Source organism: Carassius carassius, chromosome 17 (assembly GCF_963082965.1).
Source record: "Carassius carassius chromosome 17, fCarCar2.1, whole genome shotgun sequence".
Lineage (NCBI taxonomy): Eukaryota > Metazoa > Chordata > Actinopteri > Cypriniformes > Cyprinidae > Carassius > Carassius carassius.
In genome coordinates, this window is record NC_081771.1 from 13,770,837 (window position 1) to 13,797,209 (window position 26,373).

Sequence of the window (26,373 nt, forward strand, 5' to 3'; positions counted from 1 at the left end):
AGCAGGCATTAAATTTTAAATGAGCTAATTAAGTGGATATAAGTGTAAAATTTCTCAGTTTAAACATTTGCTACGTTATCTATGTGCTATTGTGAATAAAATATTGGCTCATGTGATTTGAAATTCCTTTTGTTTTCATTTTATTAAAATTTAAAAAACGTCCCAACTTTTCCGGAATTCGGGTTGTATAAATACTGTTCAGTTTCTTCTCTGAAAACAATCGTTTCATGTCTTTACACATAAATATATCGTCACGAGCCGCAGGGTTTACTTTGGTTTTGTTTGTGTATGTTTTTTTTTTTTTTTACTCAAAGGCATGATTCCCAATCACTTCCATTATATGACTGTCAGACTGCAACGGTTTGGTTTAATAATCTTCGTTTGTGTTTTACTGAAGAAACAAAGTCACCTACATCTTGGATGCCCTGGGGGTCTAACAACTACTGGTCTGCCACTTAAAGTTTACGATGATGTAACGAAAAACACAAACATGCAAAGTCTGATCCAAGTTTATCCCTGTTAGGAAAGAAATGTAATGAGCTGAGATGTAAGGCTCTCTCTCTCTCTCTCTCTCACACACACACACACACACACACACACACATAAAGAAATGTAATAAGCTGAGATCTAAGGCTCTCACACGCGCACACAAACAAGGAGAAAAAGGAAACAGAGGAAGTAATTCCTGTCAAGACATATTTATTTTTTGGTTGATCTTTTTCACCGAAATGAAATCAAATAGACTAAAACAAACAAATTAAAGAATCAAAATATTACAGATAATTTGTGACAGTATTTACATATTATGTTGCTCACAATGTTATTCAGAAGCCAGAAATCTTAACACAGAACCTCATGAACCAATACAATTGAAAATTGCTATTAGAATTCTGTAAGTCATCAACTTCATTTGTTACAGAAACAAAATCTTTATCTTGTCAGTATTAAATGTAAGCAAAAATGTCTTGACTCCCTTTTCTATTACCATGAATAAGGCAGCAAGCTACAGTAGGTAAGAAATACGCATTTGAAATTTTTTTTTAAATAAAAACCCATTTTGTTAATATTCGAAAATTATTTTACATATTATTTCTTATACACATACTTGAACAATTTGTGTGCTTTTATTCAAGTCTTAATCGCTTGACACCAGTGTGTACCACCCACCCAGGCAATGCAGTATGGGAATTCCATACAGAAAGTAAATAATTCCAAAAGAAAGTGTAAATATTTGATAGATAAATGCTCAAATATGGAGCAGAAGCATATAGTTTCACAATTTTCCTTAAAAAGAACATATCATTATTAGAATCCATTACTCAGCAGACCTATTCCTATATAATTCTCATTTATTGACATGTACCGTACGTATTGATTTAATTATCGATATAGACACATGGTCTTGCTCTGATAAAGGTACATATAACCATCGCAGAAGAGTCGCTTTGCCACACCTTCCATTTCTCGAGGCACTTGATTAGCCAGCTGAGCCAGAGGCATATGTAGGTACTGGCCAACCTCAGGACATGCACGTACTTCTGGGATATTATAGCCATCACTTTCACCTACAAACAGGAAAGTGTATGATCAACATGTTCAAACCCAGTGTTAAAGGGATAGTTCACCCAAAAAAATGAAAATTCTGCAATTAATTACTTGCCTTCATGTCATTCCAAACCTGTAAGACCTTTGTTCATCTTCAGCACACAAATTAAGATGACCCTCTTATAGACTGCAAGGATCCTTACATGATCAAGGCTCAGAAAGGTAGCAAGGAGATTGTTAAAATAATTCATGTGTCATCAGGGTTCAACCGTAATATTATGAAGCTACGAGAATACTTTTTTTACGCCAAAATGTTTTGCTGCATACCCCTCTAACACTGGATAGTTGCGCCCCTGTTGATCGTGTAAGGATCCTTGCTGTCTATGAGAGGGTCAGAGAGCTCTCGGAATGCATCAAAAATATCTTTATTTGTGTTCCGAAGATGAACAAAGGTCTTACAGGTTTGGAACGACATGAGGGTGAGTAATTAATGACAGAATTTTTGGGTGAACTCTCCCTTTAAACTTAAACCAAGCACACATTTACTTACCAACGCGGTCAGCCATACTATCAAAGAAGATCCAGTCAGTATCCTGAGGTCCATATTTGACAAAAGAGACATAGTGGCTGGTCTCTATACACAGCACAGCAAACAGCTCGAGTTTCTCCCTTGGAAGAGTGAGGCGATCTGACCCTGAACTCTGTGAGTAAGAGAAGCCCTGAGGAAGAAGCAGGAGGCTGGGTTTGTGGTATCGACGCTGCTGGTGTAAGTGCACCTACACAAACATATCAGTTCATAGATGAACATATTATGTTGCATTGAAATGTAAAAAATATATAAATAAGTGAATGATTTCTGATATATAAAGTACATGATTTACTTTACTGTACATAAGCCCTTTTAATAATTAGTCTAATAATTTAACAATAATAAAGCCTGTGAAAATACCCTTAAGAAAGGACTGAATGTATGCATTATAATTAATACAGAATATTCTGATAAATGCAGAATGCATATTTAACACCCTACCTGAGTGGAACATTTCTCACAGAAATATTTGAATCCTGTATCACTAAACGTTGTGTCTCTGAAGCACTCCGCACACTCATAAATTGCTAGCTGACCACACAACACGCACTGCTGAGGACCTAATGAGCAAGTAAATATATAACACAAACCTCAGGTGACTTATTAGAGCACAGAAATAGAGGCAACAAAATTACTAGGAAAACCCTGAGACATTTAGGACAAGTTACCATCTGCAAGAAGACCTGTGATGTCCAGTTCTGTAGAAGGAATGATTTTTGGAAACATTTTGAAACTTTTCCCTGAGCGAGGCATAGTAAGAATCAGGCAGGAAGGCACCTGGAGGCATGAAGAAATAAATGATCAGAGTAAAAGCTAGATCATACAATGACTTATGCATGTATATTTTTGATCCATTTCTTGATATTAAGAAAAACACATACAGGATGTATATTCATTCGGGTCGCTCCAGAAATATTTAGGTATAGAGAAACAGTACCATCTGCAGGTCATTCATGAAATGTCCAACCAAAACAATTACCTCTGACAGTTTGAGACTGTTGCTGTAAAATGAATGTTCCAGTAGCTGCTGAACTGTCGGTAGGACTAAATGGTGGTTATAATCCATAAAGATTTGGTAGTAGTAACAACTTTGCAATTTTGGTGTGCTTCCTGTTTGGCTGCTAAAGATAGATAAAGCGATACATATATTAATGCATCAACTCCAAAAAAAAATTGATAAACAAGAAGGCATCCTATTAAAATGCCAAAACATATTTAGCATAAGTGACCTCTGAAAATTAAGGGTAGGAATAAAAAAAAACAGATCCTTCTAAAACAAACAAACAAAAAAAAAAAAACATTAATTTTCATGTTAAGTTTCACTACAGTTTTTTAATGTCAATTGTCTGACTTTTCAAAGAGATCAAGGTGTAGTTTATGTGTGTGTGTGTGTATGAGTTAAATGGTATAGTAGTTAGGATCAATTATGTGGTACTTCCTCAAATTACTAAGAATAAACAATGGAATCATGAATGAACTAGAAAAGCTAAATTCTCTATGATTCCTTTCCCTACTGACAAATAAAAACAATGAAGAATTTTCCTACCAGAGTATGAGTGGTGGATCCAGAAAGAAAATTTCCTGCATGATAAGAGAGAGGAACTCCTCGGGATCTGCACACATCAGGAAAAACACTATGCTTATTGCAATTCTAGAAAACAGCCAAGAGATCTTTTATAGATAATGAGATATAAATAATTTGTGGAAACAGCTGTGTAATATTTGGGATCTGCGTTTTGATGACTTGTAGAGAAATGTAAAGTTGGACATTTTTCTTTAATATTCTGTTTGAAACTTGACATTGTTAACAAAGCTGAATCTGGCTATGACATCAAGGAGATATGATACCCTTCTCATCTGTGGTGTAAGTGGGGCAGTGTTCCCGTTTCTGTAACTGTTTCCGAAGATTCATCACACTGTGCTCTGATACAAAACCTTGTCTGTAAATTAGGAGAGAAAATTAGGCTGTTTAAGCTCTCCTATATGTGCATATGTACACAATAAGTTTTACTGAAATTTCTGCTTAGCATGACATTCTAATGTAAATTTTAAAAGGCAATACAAAGAAAAATAAGGGCCACAAGCTCACTTGCGGAGAGGGTTAACAATGTTCTTTAGCAGGATCCTTTGAATGGTTTCATATCCTGTAGTCTTAAAAAGCAGAGAATCCAGAACTGATGAACAGGAAAACACACTGGACAAATAGAAAAATCAGAAATAAGATCATGCAATATTACTGAACAGTTGATGAATGTATGTTAAAGAAAAAAAATCTTATACAGGAAATCTAATTTAATATACATTATAATACAACATACATTAAAACTCCATGTAAATCATGTCTAAAGGGAGTTCTAACCTGAACAGGGCAGAGTCCATATAACAGGAGTTGCAGTGACCCTGAATGCCTTTCATCTTACCAATCAGTCGGTTTGACACATCTTCTGTTCTAATAGGTGGCACATTCTCCTGTTCCTCAGATAACATTGCCTCATCATTATCTGTCACAGAGAAGAAGAATGAGGCACATAAGGAATGCTGTGCAAGTTCCACTACAGTAGGTGGCAACATAATATTGGTTGGTGTTATCTACCTGTCCATGGTAAAGTTTCACTTTCTGCTAATAAACACCTCACACACTCACTTTAAATGCAGTACAATGTATTTTCACAAAAACATATCTTTATCATTTATATTATATTTATATATCTTTATTTCTTACCAGACTGTCCATTGAACAGCTTCTTCTTTACAGCAGAAAAGCGATCATCAGGCAGACAAGATGAGAGTTTCACAAATAAACCACAGTAAGGAGGACAGTTAAAGTACCGTTTTCCTTTATATGTTCCATCACTCACGCCGGCACTGCTGTCCTCCTAAGAAAAAATACATATATTACAGTCTCAAGGCCCTTTCACACCGGATGCGTAACGAAAAAGCGAAACGAAAAAGCGAAACGAAAAAGCGAATAGTTCGCGTCAAAACCATTCACATCAGCCGCGACGCGAATTTGCGATGTCTGTGACGTTCAGAGAGCTTCAACATTCCAAAACTTTCGCGCCGACAGTTGAGAAAATGGACACTTCAACATCATCATCCAGTGAAGACGAGCTTTTCATTTTCTTTAAAAGACAGAAAAGAAGGTTTTGGGTGCACCCAGTCCTAAAGAACAGAGAGTCTGAAGGGGAGTATGCCAATCTTGTACAGGAGCTAAAACTTTATCATGGCCGGTTCCGCACTTACTTTCGGATGTCTGTGGGACAATTCGAGGAGCTCCTTCAGATAGTGGCACCGCATCTTACGAGACAAACCACAAACTTCAGGGAACCAATTGATCCGGAGCAGCGTCTGGCAGTCTGCTTAAGGTGAGCTGTCCTCTTAAAAACATCAGCCCACAGAACACACACACAAGTAATCAGAAGATCCGTCATTTTTGCTGTGACGTCACCTTTGTTTCCTTGTATGTGATTGGCTGAAGCCTTTTTGTCGCCTCAAAAGTAAAAAAAAATCGACATCGAAGCGAAAAAAATAAAAGTCGTTTTTTCGCCTCAGCACATTCGCGTTCGGTGTGAAAGCACTCATTACACAAACAGCTGATCAAAAAATAAAACCATCGCGCGAATTATTCGCGCGTTAAAATCGCGTCCAGTGTGAAAGGACCTTTAGTTTAACAAATGGTGAAACTGCCGTTTAGTTTTATTTAATTTCAAAACAACAGGAATTTCTGAAAGATTACAACAGTTGAACTGGTATATAGAGAACCTACCAGTTCCAGTCCGGCAGTCATCCCAGGGTAATCGGGTAACTGGCCAATCCAGCGGACAATACCATAAAATATTTTTTTACCCAGAAACTGCACTAGGGAGCCAACAGTGATTTCATCAGAATCAGTACTACCCCCCATCCCTGGGCCCTGAGAAGTGTTCATTTTTTCAGTTTCATCTGGTCACAAGAAAAACAAAAAAAAAATAAAAGTATGATTTGAAACTAACTCCAGTACATTTATATTTTTGATACAAAAATTATTGTTTGCATGAGTGTCCAAGCCCAAATGCTTACGCTAAGGTTGTACTATGTGTTCTTCTGTTCTATAAACACACATAAAACCTGCAGCAACGCATGCATATGTTACCTTTATTTAACAGCTCCTCTTTAATTACACAATCCAGTGGGATCACTATCTCTCCTCCTTGCTTCCCCTCTTCATCCTTATCCTGAGAAGGGGAACATTTTAGAAAAGTATTCTTACTTAATGTAACATTGTACAATAGCTTGCCTTTGTGTTATTATACCTTAATCTGTATACTGCCTTGTTTTTCTTTTACTTACATCTATGTAATACATCTATGTAGTACATTTAGTTAACCTTATTTTATGGTTATAAATATGTTTCAAAGTGCACGTTTTTGCAAACAATACCATTATGGTCTCTGTGTAAATTACGAGAATGTAACTTTGTGAAAACGGTGAGATAACATGCATATTACATGTTTGCGTAGTGTTTCTTTACAAAGTGACCAACTATTGGCCTGGCTTAGATAAATAGTGTCCATTTTTATGGATCTCTGTGAATGGGGATCATTTTGACGATGTTATCATCTGTATGCAAAAAATACAAGCGAAAAAATTTTCTTTAGCAAACCTTTAGTAAATCATTATCTTATAAACAGATAATGAAATAAGAGACAGAACAATATTCTGCAGCTAATATTTAGGTTAACATCATGCATCATGCTACCAATCCAGTTGTGTTTTTATTTTTAGATCTAAGGAACGTGATTAAAGAGAAAGTAAAAATAAATAAATAAATTCACCCAAAAATACAATTTCTGTCATGATTTATTCACTCCTATGTTATTCCAAACCTGTTTTTTTTTTTTCAGTGGAACACAAAAGGTGAAATCCTTAACAATTCCCCCTCGTTGTTCAACTTAAAGAAACTTATATAAACTTAGAATCACACTGAGTAAAATCATTTTTGGGTGAAATATTCATTTTTTTTGTCACTCTAAGAAGTCAGAAGTCAGTACTCACAGTAGATATGAGAACCATTTTGCCATCTGGGTGGTCATTTATATCCATAACCATGCCATGTTGAACATTTTTGTCACCAAAAAAGGTTACTCTGTCTCCAGCTTTGAGAGGCTCCGTAGACGTCATGGACAGGGGAGATTGAGTATGTAGAGGTGGTGCTGAAGGTTTATGATCCACTGGTTTGATTCTTGTAAAAGGTGCAAAAATGCCTGAGTTTTTAGAACATGTGAAGTATGTTTTTCGGAAGCAGGAACCATCATTTTGGCCTTTTCCTTTATCTCCCCCCTAAGAATAAAAGGAATGTAAGCCTTATACAACCACATTATGCTTAGTGGGTTGTTAGTACACCGACACAATCTCACTCATGCAAACAGGTTACTCACCTGCAGTTCCACCCCGAAGAAGACTCCTGTTATAGGATCAGAAATATGAGATGTGAGTCTGCCAATGTATCGAATCACACCTTTGAGCCACTGCTCTTTATATTCCACGCGAACCTGACAGCCTTCAGACAGTTTTGAAGATTTTTCTAAAGCCTCAGGATCTTTCAGGGCCAAGAGTCGGTCATCATTGGACTCAAGAGCCATCAGTAATTCTGCTTCTCTGCGTGACAATGGCTGCAGAAGTACTTTATCAAGGAATGTATCAATTAATGTTCCCATACGAACAACAGGTAAAATGTCTGTTTGTTGTCTTTTTTGCCTTTCATTATATCGTTGCTTATCTATGAAGCATATTTCTCCGACGTTTATGTACCCATAGAGTGAAGGCGAGTTTGCAGTTATAATGAAGTATAACTTGTTGTCAGCTGAAGCCATTTGTTGAAAATGTCTCTTTGAAAACTGAAGTACGTCAAGCTTTCAGGTTGACACAAGCGTTTCCACTGTGGGCATGGGCCTATAGCATTGGAGTAATGTTACTTGCTCACTTCCTCTGAGTAATGTATATTCCTCTTCTTCGTCATTTAAATACCTTCAAATTAAAAACGTGAACAATTTAAAACAACTGCGCTGGTAACTAGGAAGAGTTGCGTAACGTTATATAGCCTCTGTAAAACAGTCAACAACATTTTTTAAAAACGGCTAACTTATTCAAAACGAAGTTTTTAAATAGGTTAACTCCCACTCTCAAGCGGCTTCATAAAATTAATAATTCCCAATTAAATTGAGCAAACATTCGATCTAAGTATGGCCATTACTTACCGATGTCAGTAGTGCTTTCGATTTCTGTAACACAGATTGAAACTGTTAGATCTCAAAACTGTCAGCCTTCTTCCAAATACATAAACTTGAAAAGATGTTAGAATAAAGATAATGATGTGATTATCATAAGTTTATAATGCTTCTCTAAATTAAACTACTCTCCAGACATAGCTCCTGTCGGTCTGTAAAGTTCAAACAACCAGAAATAGTTCAGCTCAAAACCGAAACTTTAGAATCGTCTGTTGAGAAGCGTGTTGTGATTGGATGTTGCCTGTACACGTAATCACAGGCGTCGTCGCGGTTTTATGACATCGGTGTTTTGGTGTGAAGATGGCTGAACGTGAAGCGCTAAAAAGAGAAATAGAGGAATTGCAAAGTAAGTGTAATTTCTTTATTTATATGGCGATCTTCTAGTGTAATTAAACAGTGGTTTTAAGCCTTTTTCAAAATCCTACGTTCGTTATTAGCCACATTTGCCTTGTGAATGAAGTATTCAGTTACACCGTGGCTGACTTATCCGATATTCACTAATTGTAGGATGTTTAACTTATATGTTTGTAATTTCTAAATTACCGCGGTTTGTTCGTTGTCATTTTGTTCTCGTTGTTGGTAACTTGGTGGTTTTTTGCTGGTTGCTGTAGAGCAGGTTCAGCAATGAACAATGAGGAAATTACAAACAAAGTGTAATAAATGCTCCACATTGTTATTTATGTGCATTTTGAATGCCTCTGTTCGTTTATCTCTTATATCAATTTGGTATATTTGATAATATTATATTCTACATTCTTTCTTAGTAGCTATTGAATAACTAATTTAAACAGATTTTGATTTTAAAAATTGTTTAAATCCATTTAGGGTTAAACAAAAATGATTTCCAGAATCTCCAAACTTTGAAAAAAAAATAGATCAATTAGATTGTGACAATCCTAAGGTTAAAACCTGTAAGGAGATGGGGACCAGACCAGAACAAATGAATATTTTTTTTTTTCTAAAACAGCGTTTATTGTTTTAAGATATGCACATAATTTATAATATTTGTTTATGATTACAGATACCTTGCATTTGTTTTTATAGTTAACAACTGTATTCTAACTATTCAGATTTATATTTGTTCCACATATTTAAAAGTCAAAAGATTTTAAAAATAAAATGTTTCACTTTATATTTTGTTTGACTTTACTAAATTTTCTGAAACTGTTGTTAAGAGATTCTGTCAAGGGTTTAACATTTATCAGACTATCCCTGATTAAGGGGTATCTCATCTTATTATTATTTTTAATAATACTATTTTTTCTATCTTCTGGAATCAAGTGTAGTAAAAAGAGATGGCCAAACCGTTGTTACAGACAACCTTGCATTTACTGAAGTCTATTTCACTCATTTTTAAATAATCAGGTCAGATCAGATTAGTCTCACCTTAACCTTACATGCTGCTTCTTTACTTTGCAGACCTCATTAATGACTATAAAAGTACTCATGGTGACATTCCCTCAAGCTCTACCCAGTGGGGTCATGCCAGACATGGCTCAAGGAGGGGCCGGGGCCGGGGCCAGAGTCGGGGTCATGCCTCACACTACGCACAGTCATATTCATCACTGCCACAACCAAATGTGCTTCATTCTTCTGGCAACTGGAGGAAAACATACTCACTTAACAACAAGACCAACAGCACAGTTGGGAGCCATGTGTCTCATCCAGCTGTGGACCACCTGAACCAGCCTCACCATCACATCAATACATCTGGTGATACTGCTACTGGGAATAGTGCTGGACCTTTTGGAAACAACAGTGTTTTATTAAAAAAGTTGACAGCTGAACAAACCACAGATAAATCTACAACATCTTCACTTAATGTCCAAAGTGAGGCTTCAAAGGAGAGGAAAAGTAAAGAAAGTGAAAAAAGGACTGTCCTTATACCTTCAACAGGAAAAGACGATCATGGCTGCTCATCTACCAGTACACTAACTGACTCTGCTTCAACATCTGACCCTGAAATGAAGATAAAACCAACTTTGAAATCATCCTCAGCTGTGAACAATCCCTCTATCCCTTCATCTGTCAAACCACACCTTTCCACTGCTGCCTTATCCAATAGGACTGTTGTAATGCCAACATTCAATAGAGATTGTGCTATGGCTTCTTCTGCCGCCTCTAACCTTCAGTCTCAGGCTTCCTTGAGTCCCACAAAGCTTCAGCTTAAGCTAGACTCAACTCAGTCATGTGTAGACTCACCATGTCATAAGAAATCTCGATTTACTTGGGTGAAAAACCAAGAGAAGGTAAACATAAAAAGCACACCTAAGCCAGTGACCTCTGGATCCTCTCCTGTTACAGCCACTGTCAAACGAGTCGCCAGCTCCAATAAGAAGGTGTCTCGCAAGCCTAATCTTTCCCTCGGAGCTCCTAAGACCTCAAAGTACACCTGGGTGTCTTCCTCTTGCTCCTCGTCAACAGCTGGGAAAGCAAATGCTTTAACGAAAACTACACACAAGCCCCTTTCACCCAAATCTCTTAAAGTCTCTGCAAGGATTTCTCAAGGTGGACTGGAGGTACCGATGAAAGAAAAGAGATCTGCCACAACCTTAACAAGTTTATCAAAAAAGACTAAAGCTACAGGTGCCTCCACATCCCATGCTGACAATGCCAGCCGCTATCGTTGGAAAGCGGCTGGACAAAGCGCAACAGCAAATGCATCTAGCTCAATTTCTAGGACTACTCATAAAGGCACGGTCTATCAATGGACAGCTAACAAGAATGGTCAAAAGGGGGAAAAGGTACTTGCTCTGTCCTCAAACCCCACCTATATGAACCCTACTACCACCCCACTTTCAGCTGGTGCTTTCAAGCTCCGGAGTCGAACCAAGATCATCAGAAGATCTGCTAGCAGGTGAGAGTTTTGCTTAAAGATTGTGATGTGTATATACCATTTTAGGGATGCACTGATATTAAAATTCTGGCCAGCATCATCATCATGGTATGGCCAAAATATAAAAATTGTATACAATTTTATATAAAATAGGCCGATATATTTTTCCTCTTGCAGGAGTAGTTATCTGTCCTGTTATAAAAGGAATGATAACAGATAACAGTACTTGCCTGACATGTTGAAATACAAGATGTTTAATTAGTGGAATTATTAAACACAAGTAAGTTTCAAAAATGTGTATTTGTGTTAAATATCAAGACATGGGATCATGCTAACATAGACAATTCTAAAATTGAAAAAAACAAAAAATCTAAAACATGGAAATGTCCTGAAACATGTTTCATCATAAACTGTAGAAACCCAGTGTATTATATGACCTCTTTAAAGTGTAGAACGATCGCCAGTTGCAAGTGTCATAGGTTGTGTGTGGAAATATCGTTCTCAAACTCTCCTCTAGATGGCAGCAAAAATTTCCTTGAATTTCCTTTGCATGTCAATCGAACAAAGCAAACATTTACTTTTTATTGGCTTCTGTAACTTACAAAAAAAAAAAATTATATATATATATATATATATATATATATAAGAAATTCTTACAGCATTTCATGTATGTTGTATGTATGTCTATATACAGTCCCTCCTTCGAGAGAAGATACAGCCCCGTTGTGCAAACTTTAAGGAGCCGGTATTCTTTGTGGAGACGGACACACACTCAGGTGAAGAGTCCAACCAATACCAAGCGAGCACAGCCCAAAGTGCTGGTTTCATTTGGCAGACACAAGCTTCGCCGTCTCTCTCTCACCTCCACCTCACTCGGGACCTCAAGATCAGGTGAGTAACTATGACTGCACATTCAGAAAAGGCTTTGCAACTCTCAAAACACAATTCAACTCTACTTCTGCCTTTTTAAATGAACTGATTGTTTTCACCCCCTCTCTGACTAATTGGTTTAATTAGTTATCAACACAAAACGGTCTCTGGAATATTAATTATCGCTGCTTTGTATTCCTCGGAGAGAGGTTGAGGTGGGCTTTATGGTCCCATGGAAACACAAAACTGCAGGAGAGATGAACAGTACACTGGGTACTGTCATGAAAATAAACTCTTACAGTAGATGGAATCATGGAAATCTTCCTGTCAGTCTTGGCTGTACTGACTAGATCTGTGGTACATGGAGTGTCCTCACGTCGCAGCCTAACCCTGGAATTTTATACCCTTTTTTTTCTATTCATATTTTTTACATGTTCTGATATGTAATTTTAAATAATTTAATATACCATTTTGAAGCCCACATTTTTGTCTTGATATTGATAAGTGTGCATGTTGCAATATTTTGTTTATGCTTTTATTATTCTTACATCTTAATTATTCTTATTTCTTATATACTTTAAGGCTGGAATACACTACATAAATTTTGCCCAAATATTTGGCTTGTTTTGTGCAATCAGAGTTCACAGATTTAACGCAAAAAAAGAAGCATAGTGCATGATTGGTACAGACAGGTTTTTTTTAGACCATGATTTTAATTGGAAGCACTAAACTAAACTAAAATAAACAATAAGGTAAGGGCAACTATGTCATTCTGTCATTCAAGTTTACATCTCTCAGTTGATCTCACAATTATGACATTTTCTCAGCAATTGCAAGTTACTAAGGCAGAATTGTGAGGTTCAGAACACCTAATTCTGAGAAGAAAAAATAAAAATAAATTAAGAATCGGACTTTATATATATTGCAATATACTGTATGAGCCCTATTTTAAATCTCACAATTCTGACTTTTTTTCTCAGAATTGTATGATGTAAACTCACAACTGCTATATAAAGTCAGAATTGCATGATACAAACTAGAGTTTATACAGTATATTGCAATTCTGACTTTATTACACGCAATTGTGAGTTTATATCTCACAATTCTGAGAAAAAAAGTCAGAACTGTGAGATGTAAACTGTCAATTGTGAGATGAAAAGTCGCAATTACCTTTTTTTTTTTTTTTTATCCAGTGGCGGAAATGGGCTTCCATAGATTCTGTCCAGTTGGAGGCATAGCAAATATGTCAGATTTTTTTTTTTTTTTTGAGTTTTAGAACACAAGTTGTTTTCATTTTTAATGCGTATTCTATCAGCAAAGCAAACATTTCTGTGTTTGAAACAATGTGAAAGTCTAGTAGTGTGTGATACTCAGTAGAGGGTGACACGAGAGTGGATTTTCAAATCTGTCCCATCCCACTCCCGCAAAAAGAAATCCCGTCCCGTCCCAATCCCATGAAAAAACTAGGGGAAAATCCCTCCTGTCCCAATCCCAGAAGAATGACTCCCGTTCCTACCCACTCCCGGGTTGTATTTTTTTTTTGGCTGGAATCTGTCAGTTACAGTAAATAAAAAATAAAAAAATAAATACAGTAGGCTAGAGATCACAGCATGGCAACTTTAGTAAAATAAAAAATTTAAATGTATTTTTTTGTTGTTGTTATTTGAATGAACTGAAAGCCATCTTAAACAATGCACAATGTGCATTGCACACACATTAAATTTCATGTAAATCATCCATGCTAACCCACACGTTTCCTATTTTTTTATTTTTTTATTTTTTTTTAATTTGAAAGTAGACATTTCACTCTCTATAGATTATGTATTGTCTATACATAGAGTTTCGAAGTTTCTCGCTCAAGTTCACATGACCCAGATGGCAGAAACTGCATCTTGTTTGCTTTAACTATTTTACAAAAGCACAGCATTTCATTGTTATTCTGAGTGCACACAAATAAACGTATACGGATTCGAAAGATTGATTACTTTTATCTTTATGACCAAAAATGACAAAGTATTTTAACAACAATTTCCATCCGCACTCCGAACATTTAATAATCACTCCTCTCCGCGCTCACTGATACCAGAAACACCGCTCCGCCTTCACTCCGTGGATAAAGTATTTCAGTATGTTTGAATTTCAATGTTAGGTTCATGACGTAGCCTATATTAAAATAAAATAAAAATTAATAAATAAAATAATTGGAGATTAAGCATTAAAGCATTAACAAGCATTAAAACGTATAATTGCTTGTGGTATAATAATTTGTTTGTGATGAAAATAACAGTACATTTTCTTCAGTTATTTTATCTACAGATCGATGCATTTCTTACAGATTTCTGCTCATTCAAAATCAGATACAGATGAAGTAGCACTGTAAGATTAATTTTTTATGCATTATTGCGAAAGCGACTGAGTATGAATGTGCTGAATCTGTTTAAAACATGCTTTAACCCGAAAATATTCAGTAAAAGGAACAGACAAACTCCTTGAGAACTAGCCTTTAACTTCCCGCTCGGTTATTGCCGAGATGAAACATCTAAAAGCACATGTAAATGAGAGAGTAACTCTAGCGCTGATTTAACACTGCTGCGTGTGAATGCATGTGTTGTTGACACAGGGACCAGAACTGCAGCTGATAGAATGAGCGCTGTAGCACGATACTACGATATTTCTTCAAAAGCAGATCGTGGAGCAATTTTTATCATCCACGGTCAAAAATCGTCATATCGCACTCCACTAGTTTATAGTTTATTTAAATAAAAAGTAGGCTATATTTGTGTATAAAGTTGGGGATCAAAGTGTATTCCCGGTCCCACCCACTCCCGCTGACATTTTTTCCTGTCCTGTCCCAATCCCGTGATTAATAGTGATTTTGTTCCCGCGGGATTCCCATGACCCACAGGAATCCCGAAAAAATGTCAGCCTCTAATCCTCAGTCATAGTGTATGATGCCCAGTTTGTCCTTTGTAGCCATTTACATAGTTATGATGCGTTTTTTTGGAACAACATTTTATTAGTTGAACAATTGGTATGTTGTTAAACAACAGTACAACCCACTGAACACCCTGTACTTCTATCTCTCACAGCCTCATTTTTATTCCCGTTAAAAAATAAAAATTAAACATTGCGATACTCTGACGCAGGTCTATTAGATGTTATAATCTGATCCAAAATGGTACTCAAATGGAGCGGCATTTACTACACAGAGCTGTAGTTTGCTGACAAGTATCGTGTTCACAACCGAATGCGATTCATCTGCGATTATGACGTGATATTGTGTAGCGTGTCAGTGACCTACAGATTTGTATAGTAAATGCCACTCCATTTGAAAACAGGTGATGGACATTTGCTACTAATCACAGAACCAGCTTTACTGATGTGACTCGCATGAGATTAATCATGCAGCCCTATAATGAAAGATTGTGAATTAAGTCTGTCGGCTGTGACTGTACACCCCCAATAGAGGGCAGCAAGTTCCCAGCAGCCTGATTGGTTTAAGAGGGAGTAGGTTTGGGTGTGATGGCCCGTATCCGCTGGGGATAGGAGGAGTTAATTAATTGTCCAATCGGGCCATGATGGTGTACATGTGCCGATAGCGGGTAATTTGCAGCAGTGGCATGCCGAATACAGCTACACTATCAAACCCTGCCAGTGCTCTCGCTCAGTAGATAAAAAGGAGCTAATGCGTAATTATCCCTTTGCAAATTGGATTGTTTTAACGAACTGGAGAATATAAGCCCAACCTTATGGAAAGCAATTACTGTTTTTACAGCCAGCTCCACCCCCTCCACCCCATCTCACTGTAATCACTTGTGCTCTGTTTCTGTGCACATTAGAGTAGCAGTATTACCATAAAACTGCCTTCCTTTTGCATACCTGTAAATTACCTGCGTCTCTTCCTACCAAGGTTTTGTTATAGGAATTTCTTTCTTGTTCCAGCCAGGTGATGCTTCTTTGGGTTGGATGTGAAGAGCGAGGGGGCGAGCGTGAAAGACCGGGCGGGTGATGGAGGGGTTAGCCAGAGGGACTCTGTGCAGGAGATAAGAGTGGCTAATAAAGAGCAAATTGAATTAGTAATGAGGAGAAAGAGGGCAGCCACATTAAAAACCCGCCACTAACTGCCTCTCCTCTCTGCCATGGCCACCGCTGCGTGACATCTCTTAATTCCTTGTCTGATGAGTGCCCACCACATGTCTCTCTCTCTCCCTCCCTCTCTATCTGTTTACAGAGGCTGGTTGGTTATCTGTTGGGGGATTTAAAGGGGCATAAACCTAAGTGAGCAGTTAGGAGCGTAATGAATTGCGGGCAGGGGAGAAGCGCCTCGATAATCCCATAAAATAGATAAATGACAGAACACAATAGTGAGGAGATGAGAGGGAGAGAGAAAAGGAGGAGAGAGGAAATGAAGCCGCCTGAAGCGTCTCAATGGTATTTGGGCTTAGAATGCTTGAGGGTTCATAGACAAATGAAAGGCAACTTAGTGTCTTCACTCCCTACAGAACAGCTTCATATATTTGTGGATGCATTTACATCCATAAGTGGTCTTCGCATGTGCTGCATTCATATTTTTTTTTAGCTTTTCACAATCATGAACCATAGTTGCACAATCTTCTTTTTTTTCTTCTCTTGACATGAAAGATAATTAAAAATCAGTAGTTCATCAGTAATATATTATTGACTGCAAGCTAATGTAGTGATGTAAAAGTGTAAAAGCTAAAAGTGATGTAGATTCACTGACAAATATGGGTTTTGAGTATTACTTATTTTTTGTAATACTATTCTATACCTATTCTAAACATGTTGACACATACATGAAGCTTCTACTTCGTTTAAGCAAGCGGTTACTTTTTGACTAGCCAGTTACTCATGTACACTACTGTTCAAAAGTTCAGGGGCTCTATGATGATCATTCATTCATTCATTCTTAATTTATGGAAATGGATACTTTTATTCAGAATGGGTGTGTTAAATTGATCAAAAGTGCACTTCTAATGACTGCTAAAAATTTAGCATTGCCATCATAAATAAAATTACATTTTAAAATATATCAAAATATATCAAATTTGATATTTTTTTGATAAAATAAATGCACACTGGTGAGCATAAGAGATGGCTTAAAAGATTATAAAAAAAAATAATAATAATAATAACAAACATTTTTCCAATTGGTACAGTTATGTTTTTTTTTCTTGGTTGCCTCACTTGATATAAAATCCTGCTACATATAACTATACACTATATAATTCCTACACTATACAACTATGTAACTTGACTGTTATTGTCTTGTCACCCAACAGCATTGCATTCAGTATGGACAGACAGAAAACTCAGGTGTTTGTTTATTTATTTATTTTTAATTTTTTTGCAATTTAAAATTTGCTGAATTAAAAAACAAAATGCTTTTCTGGTGGACATTACTATAGAGGAATAAGTAGAATCTTTATATGAGTAATTTGACAGCCTGTGGCTTCAGATCTCCCCCTCATGCATGTTTGTGTAGGCAGCTTCTCTCACGTGTTTAAGTGATTAACTTAAGGGAGAGTTGCTGTGGCTTTATTTGGCACAGCATGATGTATGTACACCTCCACCCTACCCCTCCCATTCCACACACACAAATACACAGTGTGCAGGTCAACGTTTTAACATCTCCTCTGCAAACGATTGGTATTTTAATGTGTAAATCAAAGACCAGCATGTATCTTTTTCAGCTCACGCGCATGCACATGGTGACCTGCTCAGGCAATGATATGGAAGGTTTACGATTAAGCTGGAGTCGGACACATCACTCCTCTCGTAAATGCATACTTGCATAGTCATGTTACCGCAATTCCAAAAACACGCCCATATACACACACACACACACACACACCTTAGCCCTGACTATATCCATAGGGGTCCTATTACTGTACAATATTTGCACCTTTTTATTTGCCCATAAAAAAAGAAAGAACTTTAATGATCTTTTATCATTTACATCTTTAACTCACAAAATATCTTTACAATTCGGAGAAAGTGTGCAGAGGTATTTTAATATATTCATAGCTGTAGCCTAATTCCCAGGATCCCTGCATAGTGTTCATTACTCCCTATACAACAAGCAAGTGATATCTATAGAAGTTCAGGTCATTTGACTAAATTTGCTCAGGGGTATCAGTCAAGTTTAGCATGTATTATGTTCGTTGTGAAGTGCGGTGTAAGGAAGGTAATGTTTTATGAAGGGTTTTTATATGTTCATCCTGTATCATCTATTTTTTCCCCGATGTTTATCTTCATGCATTACAATCTGTCACTTTATATGTACAAAGTATCTTTTCCATAGATTAACACAATGCCTCACCCCTCAGGGCAAAACCACACACTCTGTCAACGTAAATAAACATACACACATCCTGGCAACTGGGAGTTAAAAAAAGGCATACAGACAGACTTTTGAATGGAATTTTATATATATAAAACTGCATTTATTTAATTTTTAAAATAACAAATAACAGTTTAAAATTATGTTTCCTATTTGAATATATTTTAAAATATAATTTCTGGGAAAAGCTGAATTTTCATCCGCTATTACTACAGTCATCAGTGTCAACTGATCCTTCAGAAATTATTTCTGGATTTTTTTGATGGAAAAAAGGGTGAAAGAATAGCATTTATTTAAAATATAAATCATTCGTAACACTTTTTCTTTTTTCAGTTTAATTGAATGCATCCTTGCTGAATAAAAGTATCAATTTCTTTTAAAAGTATTACTATAAATATATGCCAAAAGACAAAATAATAACTGAATTTATAAAAATGACCCCATTCAAAAGTTGTATGATTGTAAACAATACTATGTGTCCTTTCCTGGATGATCCGCGACAGTCCCTCGTTGATATATATATATGTATGTGTGTGTGTTTGTGTGTGTGTGTGTGTGCATACAAACTGGGTGGTGCTGGAGTGTACAGTAAATGAAATGGACTGCCAAACAAACTGCCAATTATTTTTCACGCATTAGTGGTAGAATGCTGTTTTGTATTATCCAGATCAAATTAACCCCCACACCCCCCTCCCACTGGCAACCATACATGCATTGTAAATTGTAGAGGTGACAGCCATTGCGTCAATCTCCTTCTGCCCTTAAGCGTTCATTCCTTATGTGGTTTGTTTATTTATTTTAATTTAGTTTGTTTTTTTGCATCACTCGCTAGTTCACACTTCTTTAGTTTCTGCCACTTTTCTTCACACCACCACTGCTCCCTCATCTGCTGGATCTAATTCCCAGCTCCTCCTCCCCATTTCCCATTCCTACATATGCCTCTGCCATATTGAGTAAGCATCCCAGCTCCAGTCCGGTAATAAATACCCTGTTTATGACAAATGTTTGTCGGCCGGCCCTAGTTTACTTGATCCACATGCCCTCCTGATACTGCTGTAGGTTAGCATTACGTGTAACTTTGTGGTGTATTATTGTTAGGTATAGATATGAAATTGTATTGCAATTGAATACAACACAAGTTTGTATGTAAAGAGAGAAAGCCAACAGGGAAAACAAGCACAATGTTACATAAATGCTGGATTAATCTGAACGCAAAAGAAATAGGAGATATTTACGAGGACCAACACAGTGTTTTTACTTCTCTCAACTGTCACCCGAGATATGTTTGCTCTAAATACCACAATGCCACAGTGGTTTCATCAACTGCGTCAGTCACACTTGTACTCGCACGCGGTTGATCCTTAGTTTCTGGGACGAACATTCTGCTCATTCCACATCACTTTCTCAGGCCCTGCATGTCAAGCAGACATGCAACTTGTACTTTAATGGGGTGTTATCTCTCCCCTCAACCAGTGTCCACTGGATAAACATCCAACTACTCAAATTCATGCTCGGTACGGGTCCCGACACGCACACATCAACCTGTTAAAAATGTGTCCAGCAGGCCTGTCTTTGGGAGGACCACCCACCACCTGTTAACAGCTATTGTGTGTGTGTGTGTGTGTGGATGTTCAGTATATCTAAACTTGTCTGTCCTTCAGCTGTCTTTTGTCAGTTTCTCTCTGTCTCTCTGGTTGTCGTTGGTACAACTACCAATTACTTTTACCATGTTCTCTCTAGATCCATTTATTTTACTTTACCTCCAGATTTTACAAGCTTTTGCGAGAACTAATGTAGAAAAAAATAACACATAAATGACACATATATTGCATTTAGTGCGATGTAAATATAGTACGATTTTTATTATTGTTGTTATTGTTTATTTTTTTGTTTATAATTTTTTGTTCTGGCTGTTTATGTTCATTTAATGACTATGACGGTGTTTTAGCGCCACGTTGGAAAAAAACCTCTAAAATTATGAGATTAAAGTCGTAATATTACGAGAATAAAGTCGTAATATTACGAGAATAAAGTCGTAATATTACGAGAATAAAGTCGTAATATTACGAGAATAAAGTCGTAATATTACGAGAATAAAGTCGTAATATTAAGAGAATAAAGTCGTACTATTACGTGAATAAAGTTGTAATATTACGAGAATAAAGTAGATATATTACGAGAATAAAGTCGTAATAGGTCTACTACGAGAATAAAGTGGAAATACTACAAGAATAAAGTGGAAATATTAGGAGAATAAAGTCGAAATGTTTCGAGATTAAATTCTTAATATTTCGAGAATAAAGTCGAAATGTTTCGAGAATACATTTTCACATAGAAAACGGTTTAATTGAATGAATTGTTTCATATAAATACAGCAATCTGATCATTAAAGAGCTTGAAAAACATTATTGTAATACACATAATTTGTGTTCCACTATAAAACTGATTTTGAAAGCTGGGACATTAAAAGTAGGTATATCAAAAGCACGAATCTTATTGCTATTGGGTGGCTGGCGCACTACAAATAACGAATGTAATAGAAGATATGAAATATTATTTCCAAGCATACTGTCCCCGCGAGTATGACACATGGCATGATTTCTGCTAATAATCCCACATATATTGGTAGAGTATAAAAAATAAGAGAGCTACAGCGCTCCCCGAAGGAATGTTGATTGGGTGTGTGAGCTGATGTTAAGATTAAAAAGTTGTTCCTGTTCAGTCTGTTAATAAATAAGCTGTTTCCACAAGTCCTTAAAACTAACTCTTCCTTAAAACTGACTCTTCCTCATCCAGGTAAGATGATGCGGCCGCTCGGACAAAACAAGATTCAAATCAATCCCGGTGGCCTGGAACTTTTCCCGGTGCTCTCAATCCGAGACATTCACATGCACAATGAAAGCTATACTCTCAAAATAACATAACTTTAATTTCTACGATTTAAATCCTCAAAACATTTAGACTTTATTCTCGTAGTATTATGACTTTATTCTCGTAATATTTCTACTTTATTCTCGAAACATTTCTACTTTATTCTCGAAACATTTCGACTTTATTCTCGTAATATTTCGACTTTATTCTAGTAGTATTACTACTTTATTATCGTAATATTTTGACTTTATTCTCTAAACATTTCGACTTTATTCTCTTAATATTTCGACTTTATTCGCAAAACATTTCGACTTTAATCTCGTAACCTTCATTTTCTTTTCTTTTTTTTCAACGTGCCACTAAAATGCCGTTGTAAATGACTAAAAGTAGGATGTCTTCTTTAACACAAATGCCACCATACACTACTGTTCAAAAGTTTGGAGTCAGTAAGACATATATGTTTAAAGGGGCCTTAATATGCTAATATAATAAGCTTAATAAAGTCCTATTCAAAAAAAAAAAAAAAAAAAAAAACCTGATTGTAATAAGTACATTTCTTGAACGCTGAATCAGTATATTAGAATGATTTCTGAAGGATCTTGTGTCTGCTTCATCACATGATTAAATTAGAAAAAATATTTAAATTATATATATATATATATATATAAAATTAAATGTTAAACTGTATGAGAAATATTAATATTAATATTACAAATTAAAAAAGGACATTCAATAAATATTCAACAAATCTGAAGAAAGAAATTGGTTTTATGTAATTTTGGCAATGGACAACATAGAATCTTTTTAGCAGGGCAGCTTCTGTATATAAATAGATGTTTACAAATCATTTGGTCAGAATGTAGTAACATACCATGGTAATACCCAGCATACAACCAGGACAACTGATCAACCTCAAACTCTTTAACGAAAAGACCCCCGTGCTCAACATGGATTCCCAGTGTGTAATTCGTGTATAGTCATTGACAGACGTAGAGAGACATTATCCAATGCTCTTGTGCCTTGCTTCTCTTGCCCGGGCCTCTGGCTGCTCCCTTGTCAAACTGTCAGCTGGCCATAATTAAAGCTTCTCACTGCTCGGCCTTGTGTGACACACCCAAGCACCAACGCAACTAACAGCCACCTGGCAGGCACACCCGTCCCCTGCGCTTATCGGTAAACCACATGAGACCATCTGCAGGTTAAGAGGACGGAGATGTAGCCACTTAGTTTCAATGCAGTTTGAGATGTGTGTCTCCTATACACTTACAGGAAAATGTATAAGTACAAGCAAAAATAGAAAATGTGTTTATTGTCAAACTGTTTGCACACATTTTCACATTGGAGCTAGTTTTGAGTTTGTGCGTTAAAGGGTTGATGTGTGAGATCATTTGTTGAGTGTTTGTGCCAGCAGTTGAAAGCTAAGTGATGAAAAGTGTAATCCAAACGCCAATGAAACGGGACACTGCACTTACACTCTTTCCTTCCCTGTTTTGGGGGTAAATGTTTTCTTGGTATCCTGAGTGGTCTCCGGTAACACACAGGACAGAATAAATTAGAAACCTTAAACAAGACACACCTGCTAATTATTTAAGAACATACACATCATTTATCGCCTCCAACACATGCATTGTGTAGTTATGTACATGTCTGGGACTTAAAAACATGCTTGTCTTTACGATTTATTGGTATTTTGTCTGTCCAATTATAGCTTTACTTGACTAATTAATGTTGACATATGTGATTGTCATCATCTCGTTTCTGTAGTAATAAATCATTAGCAGTAATCACCCATATTACATACTTTTATTATTATTAGGGGCCAAGCACCGAAGGTGCGTAGGCACCTATTGTTTTCGTTGGCGTTATTATTATTATTAGGGGCCAAGCACCGAAGGTGCGTAGGCACCTATTGTAATCGTTGGCGTTATTATTCTTCTTCTTCTTCTTCCGCCGCAAGTCTATGGCAGCCCATAGAACCGATTGCGGGAAAGTTGTATAATTTGGCACACTGTTAGAGGACAGTCCCAACATTAACTATAGCAAATTTGAAGTTTCTAACTCCTACTCTTTAGCGCCACCACTTGTCCAAACTTTCAATGTTTGTATGCTAATAACTTTTGAACCGTAAGCCAGAAAATGGAAATTCTTTTTTCCTCTGAATCCTTGGCTCATGCCAAGTCGAATGAACCCCAAAGTTTTTTCGCTATTTTCAGTTTTTTGAAAAACCTACTTTTTCGAACTCGTCCTAAAACGGTTAGTTCGATCTTCACGAAAATTGGCTCATATCATCTTCAAACCATGCTGGCAAAAAGTTATGGAATTCAAGTTGATTCGTCCAACCGTTGTCGAATGACACGTAAACAAATTTGACAAAAAACACGCAAAAATGCACGTGAGGCTATATCTCGGCAACGGTTCGGCATAATGAGACCAAACTTGGTGTGTGTTATAAGAAGCATGACCTGAGACTACCTGCAGTGTTTCGACGCAGCGCCACCTAGTGGTCAGGAGATATGAAAAATGCATATTTTGGCTTATAACTTCTGAATGGTTTGGCCAAAAATCACACAACTGGTCTGTTTAGATTCAGTGAGTCATGTCGAGTCGAATGATATCAAATTTTCCCGTGTCGGCCATTTTAGGCATTGGCCATTTTGAATTATGTTTCAAAATGCAGTATTTTTTTAACGCATTATCGTATCGTTACGAAAATAATTACAAAAATCTTCGGCCCCATGCCCTGAAGGTACTCAAAAAGTTTGGTGGCGGCGCCACCTTGTGGTCAAGAGTTATAATGAAATATCACAAAAATGCTAATAACTTTTGAATAAATTAGACTATTTAAGTGAAAATCGTCTCTCTATATTCTGTGGCTCATGCCGAGAGCATCTATACCAATTATGCAAAAATTGGCCATACTTCCTGTCCGCCATTTTGATTAATGTTGAAAACCTACTTTTTCAAACTCCTCCTACACCGTTAGTCCGATTTTCACCAAACTTGACATGGATCATCTTCAGACCATGGTAGCAAAAAGTTATGGATTTCGTGTCGATATACGAAACGGTTCTCATTTAGCGCATCAACGAATTTGCTGGAAGGGTGCCAAAATGCATTTGAGGCTGTATCTCAGCAACGCTTTGACATATTTGCACCAAACTTTGTATGTGTCATTGGCACCTCACTCTGACCATGCCACATAAATTTGGTAACAGCGCCACCTATTGGTCAAGAGTAATGAACCATTCATTAACTATGAATAATTACACTTATAAAAATGATAATAACTTTTTAATGCATTAGCCTATTGCAATGAAACTGGTCTCAAAATATTCCCTGGCTTATGCCGACAACATAGATACCAAATATTCCAGAGTAAGCCGAACTTCCTGTCCGCCATGTTGATTTATGTTGAAAACCTACTTTTTCAAAATCCTCATCAACCATAGGTCCGATTTTCACCAAATTTGAATCAAATTATCTTCAGACTGTGCTGACAAAATGTTATGGATTTTGTGTCGATAGACAAAACAGCGACGAATTTGAGGCACAATGCCAAAATGACACTTGAGGCTGTATTTCTGCAATGCTTTGGCATATTGACACCAAACTTTGTGTGTGTCATTGACAAGTCACACAGAGTGCATCAAATTGATTTGATAACAGCGCCACCTATTGGTCAAACTTGATAAGCCAAGTAATCATGCTAGTAGAGATTGCATTTGTTTTTTAGCCATTTCAATTACAATCATCCTTAATTTGCTTTAATTGCTCATTGTTGCACTTCTTGTGATGCTTCAAGCGACGCTTAGCTACTTAACTTTCTGCTGGAGTGCTTGGCCCTGTAATTGCTGCTTGCAGCTATATTTATTATTAGTATTATTATTATAAATAGAATATTGTTATATGTAAATTTAAATAAATTGTTAATTATAAGTAAATAATAATTACCATTTTTTTCACCACTTACTATTTATTTAAATAATAAACAAATAATTTAATAATAATAATGATAATGTTTTAGAAATTTCAAACTGAAATTTTAGCTGCAATATTTTAGAGCACACTGCTCCCCTTGTGTGGCTGTTATTCAAGTGTACTTTTTGGACACTGAACTCTGTTCCTTTTGCATCAACTTTGTCTTATGTAGCACAAGATAAAGTTCACTTGGTTGTTTTAAGACCATGGCTAGGTTCCTACAAAATGCCTTTTAAATTTAAAACAAGACCTTTAAGTTTCCCTTTTCCAGTAATCTGATCTTAGCAGCCCCTCCCACGCACCCTTCATCTGTCCACACAGCGTGAAGTGTTACCATAATAATCACAGTAAATTGGCATTGCGTGGGAAGCAGACTATGCGATCTAAATCCAGTCAAACACATCCATAATGAGGCTTTTTGGCTCTCTCATAGAGTGGATTGGAGTGGGACAGGTTCATGGGGTTAAAGGTTTCTGACTGGAAGCAGGCAGAAAGAGGTCCTGGATATTAAAACTAGTCTTTAGGCCTCACTTTAAACCAGTAAGACACTCCATTCTCTGGAGGAAAGCTGGTGTCACAAAGGTCATGTTTATAGGGGTGTTGTGCTTCCAGAAAAAGAGACACATCATTCACTTGCTCTGATTTTTTGAAACACTATGCTAAACTAACTTTTTATGTTTTGTTTAGGTGTATTTTCTCTCTGTGTTGAAGACAAATTGATCCATTTTTTCACAGTATTGATAATATCAGTATTATTATAAGCATTGTTTGCTTTTGTACAATTGAAATATTTAGCTAAAAGCTGGAACATACACAATATTCTGCAGTCAAGAGTTTACCTATTTCATGGATAATTGTGTATATTGAGCACAGTCTACTTGTTATAATTTTTTAAAATATATTTTGATCTAATTTTAGAACACATTTTTATTTGTCATGATGCCCAGTATAAATGTGTAACCATTTACAAAGTTGGCAAGTGTATGATGCTTAGTTTTTTTTTTTTTTTATCTGATTGGATTAGGTAGTGTATTCCTCACCTCTAGGATCAAAAAAA

General features: G+C 36.5%; 2 protein-coding genes across 3 annotated transcripts in view; one reads left to right on the top strand and one right to left on the bottom strand.

Annotated features, from left to right (window-relative positions):
• Positions 1–682: 682 nt before the first annotated feature.
• On the bottom strand, positions 683–8,134 carry cyldl (cylindromatosis (turban tumor syndrome), like). Of its 2 annotated transcripts, none has more exons than XM_059570970.1 (14): positions 7,552–8,134; positions 7,169–7,453; positions 6,267–6,348; positions 5,901–6,076; positions 4,857–5,010; positions 4,494–4,635; positions 4,224–4,328; positions 3,983–4,074; positions 3,681–3,747; positions 3,114–3,252; positions 2,803–2,911; positions 2,576–2,694; positions 2,096–2,321; positions 683–1,565 (listed from the first exon to the last, which is right to left on the bottom strand). In XM_059570970.1, exons 1-14 carry the CDS (start codon positions 7,984–7,986, stop codon positions 1,381–1,383), a joined length of 2,316 nt encoding a protein of 771 aa, XP_059426953.1. In that variant the 5' UTR covers positions 7,987–8,134; the 3' UTR covers positions 683–1,380. The 2 variants fall into 2 exon arrangements, with proteins under 2 accessions (XP_059426953.1, XP_059426952.1); XM_059570969.1 differs by having other exon boundaries at positions 3,114–3,255.
• Positions 8,135–8,594: 460 nt separating this feature from the next.
• Positions 8,595–26,373, top strand: part of zc3h3 (zinc finger CCCH-type containing 3) — a 74,271-nt gene continuing 56,492 nt past the window's right edge. The window contains exons 1-3 of the mRNA XM_059570968.1: positions 8,595–8,746; positions 9,820–11,257; positions 11,931–12,127. Coding sequence (XP_059426951.1) covers positions 8,701–8,746; positions 9,820–11,257; positions 11,931–12,127 — 1,681 coding nt within the window. The 5' untranslated portion in view covers positions 8,595–8,700. The remainder of the gene's footprint in view (positions 8,747–9,819; positions 11,258–11,930; positions 12,128–26,373) is intronic.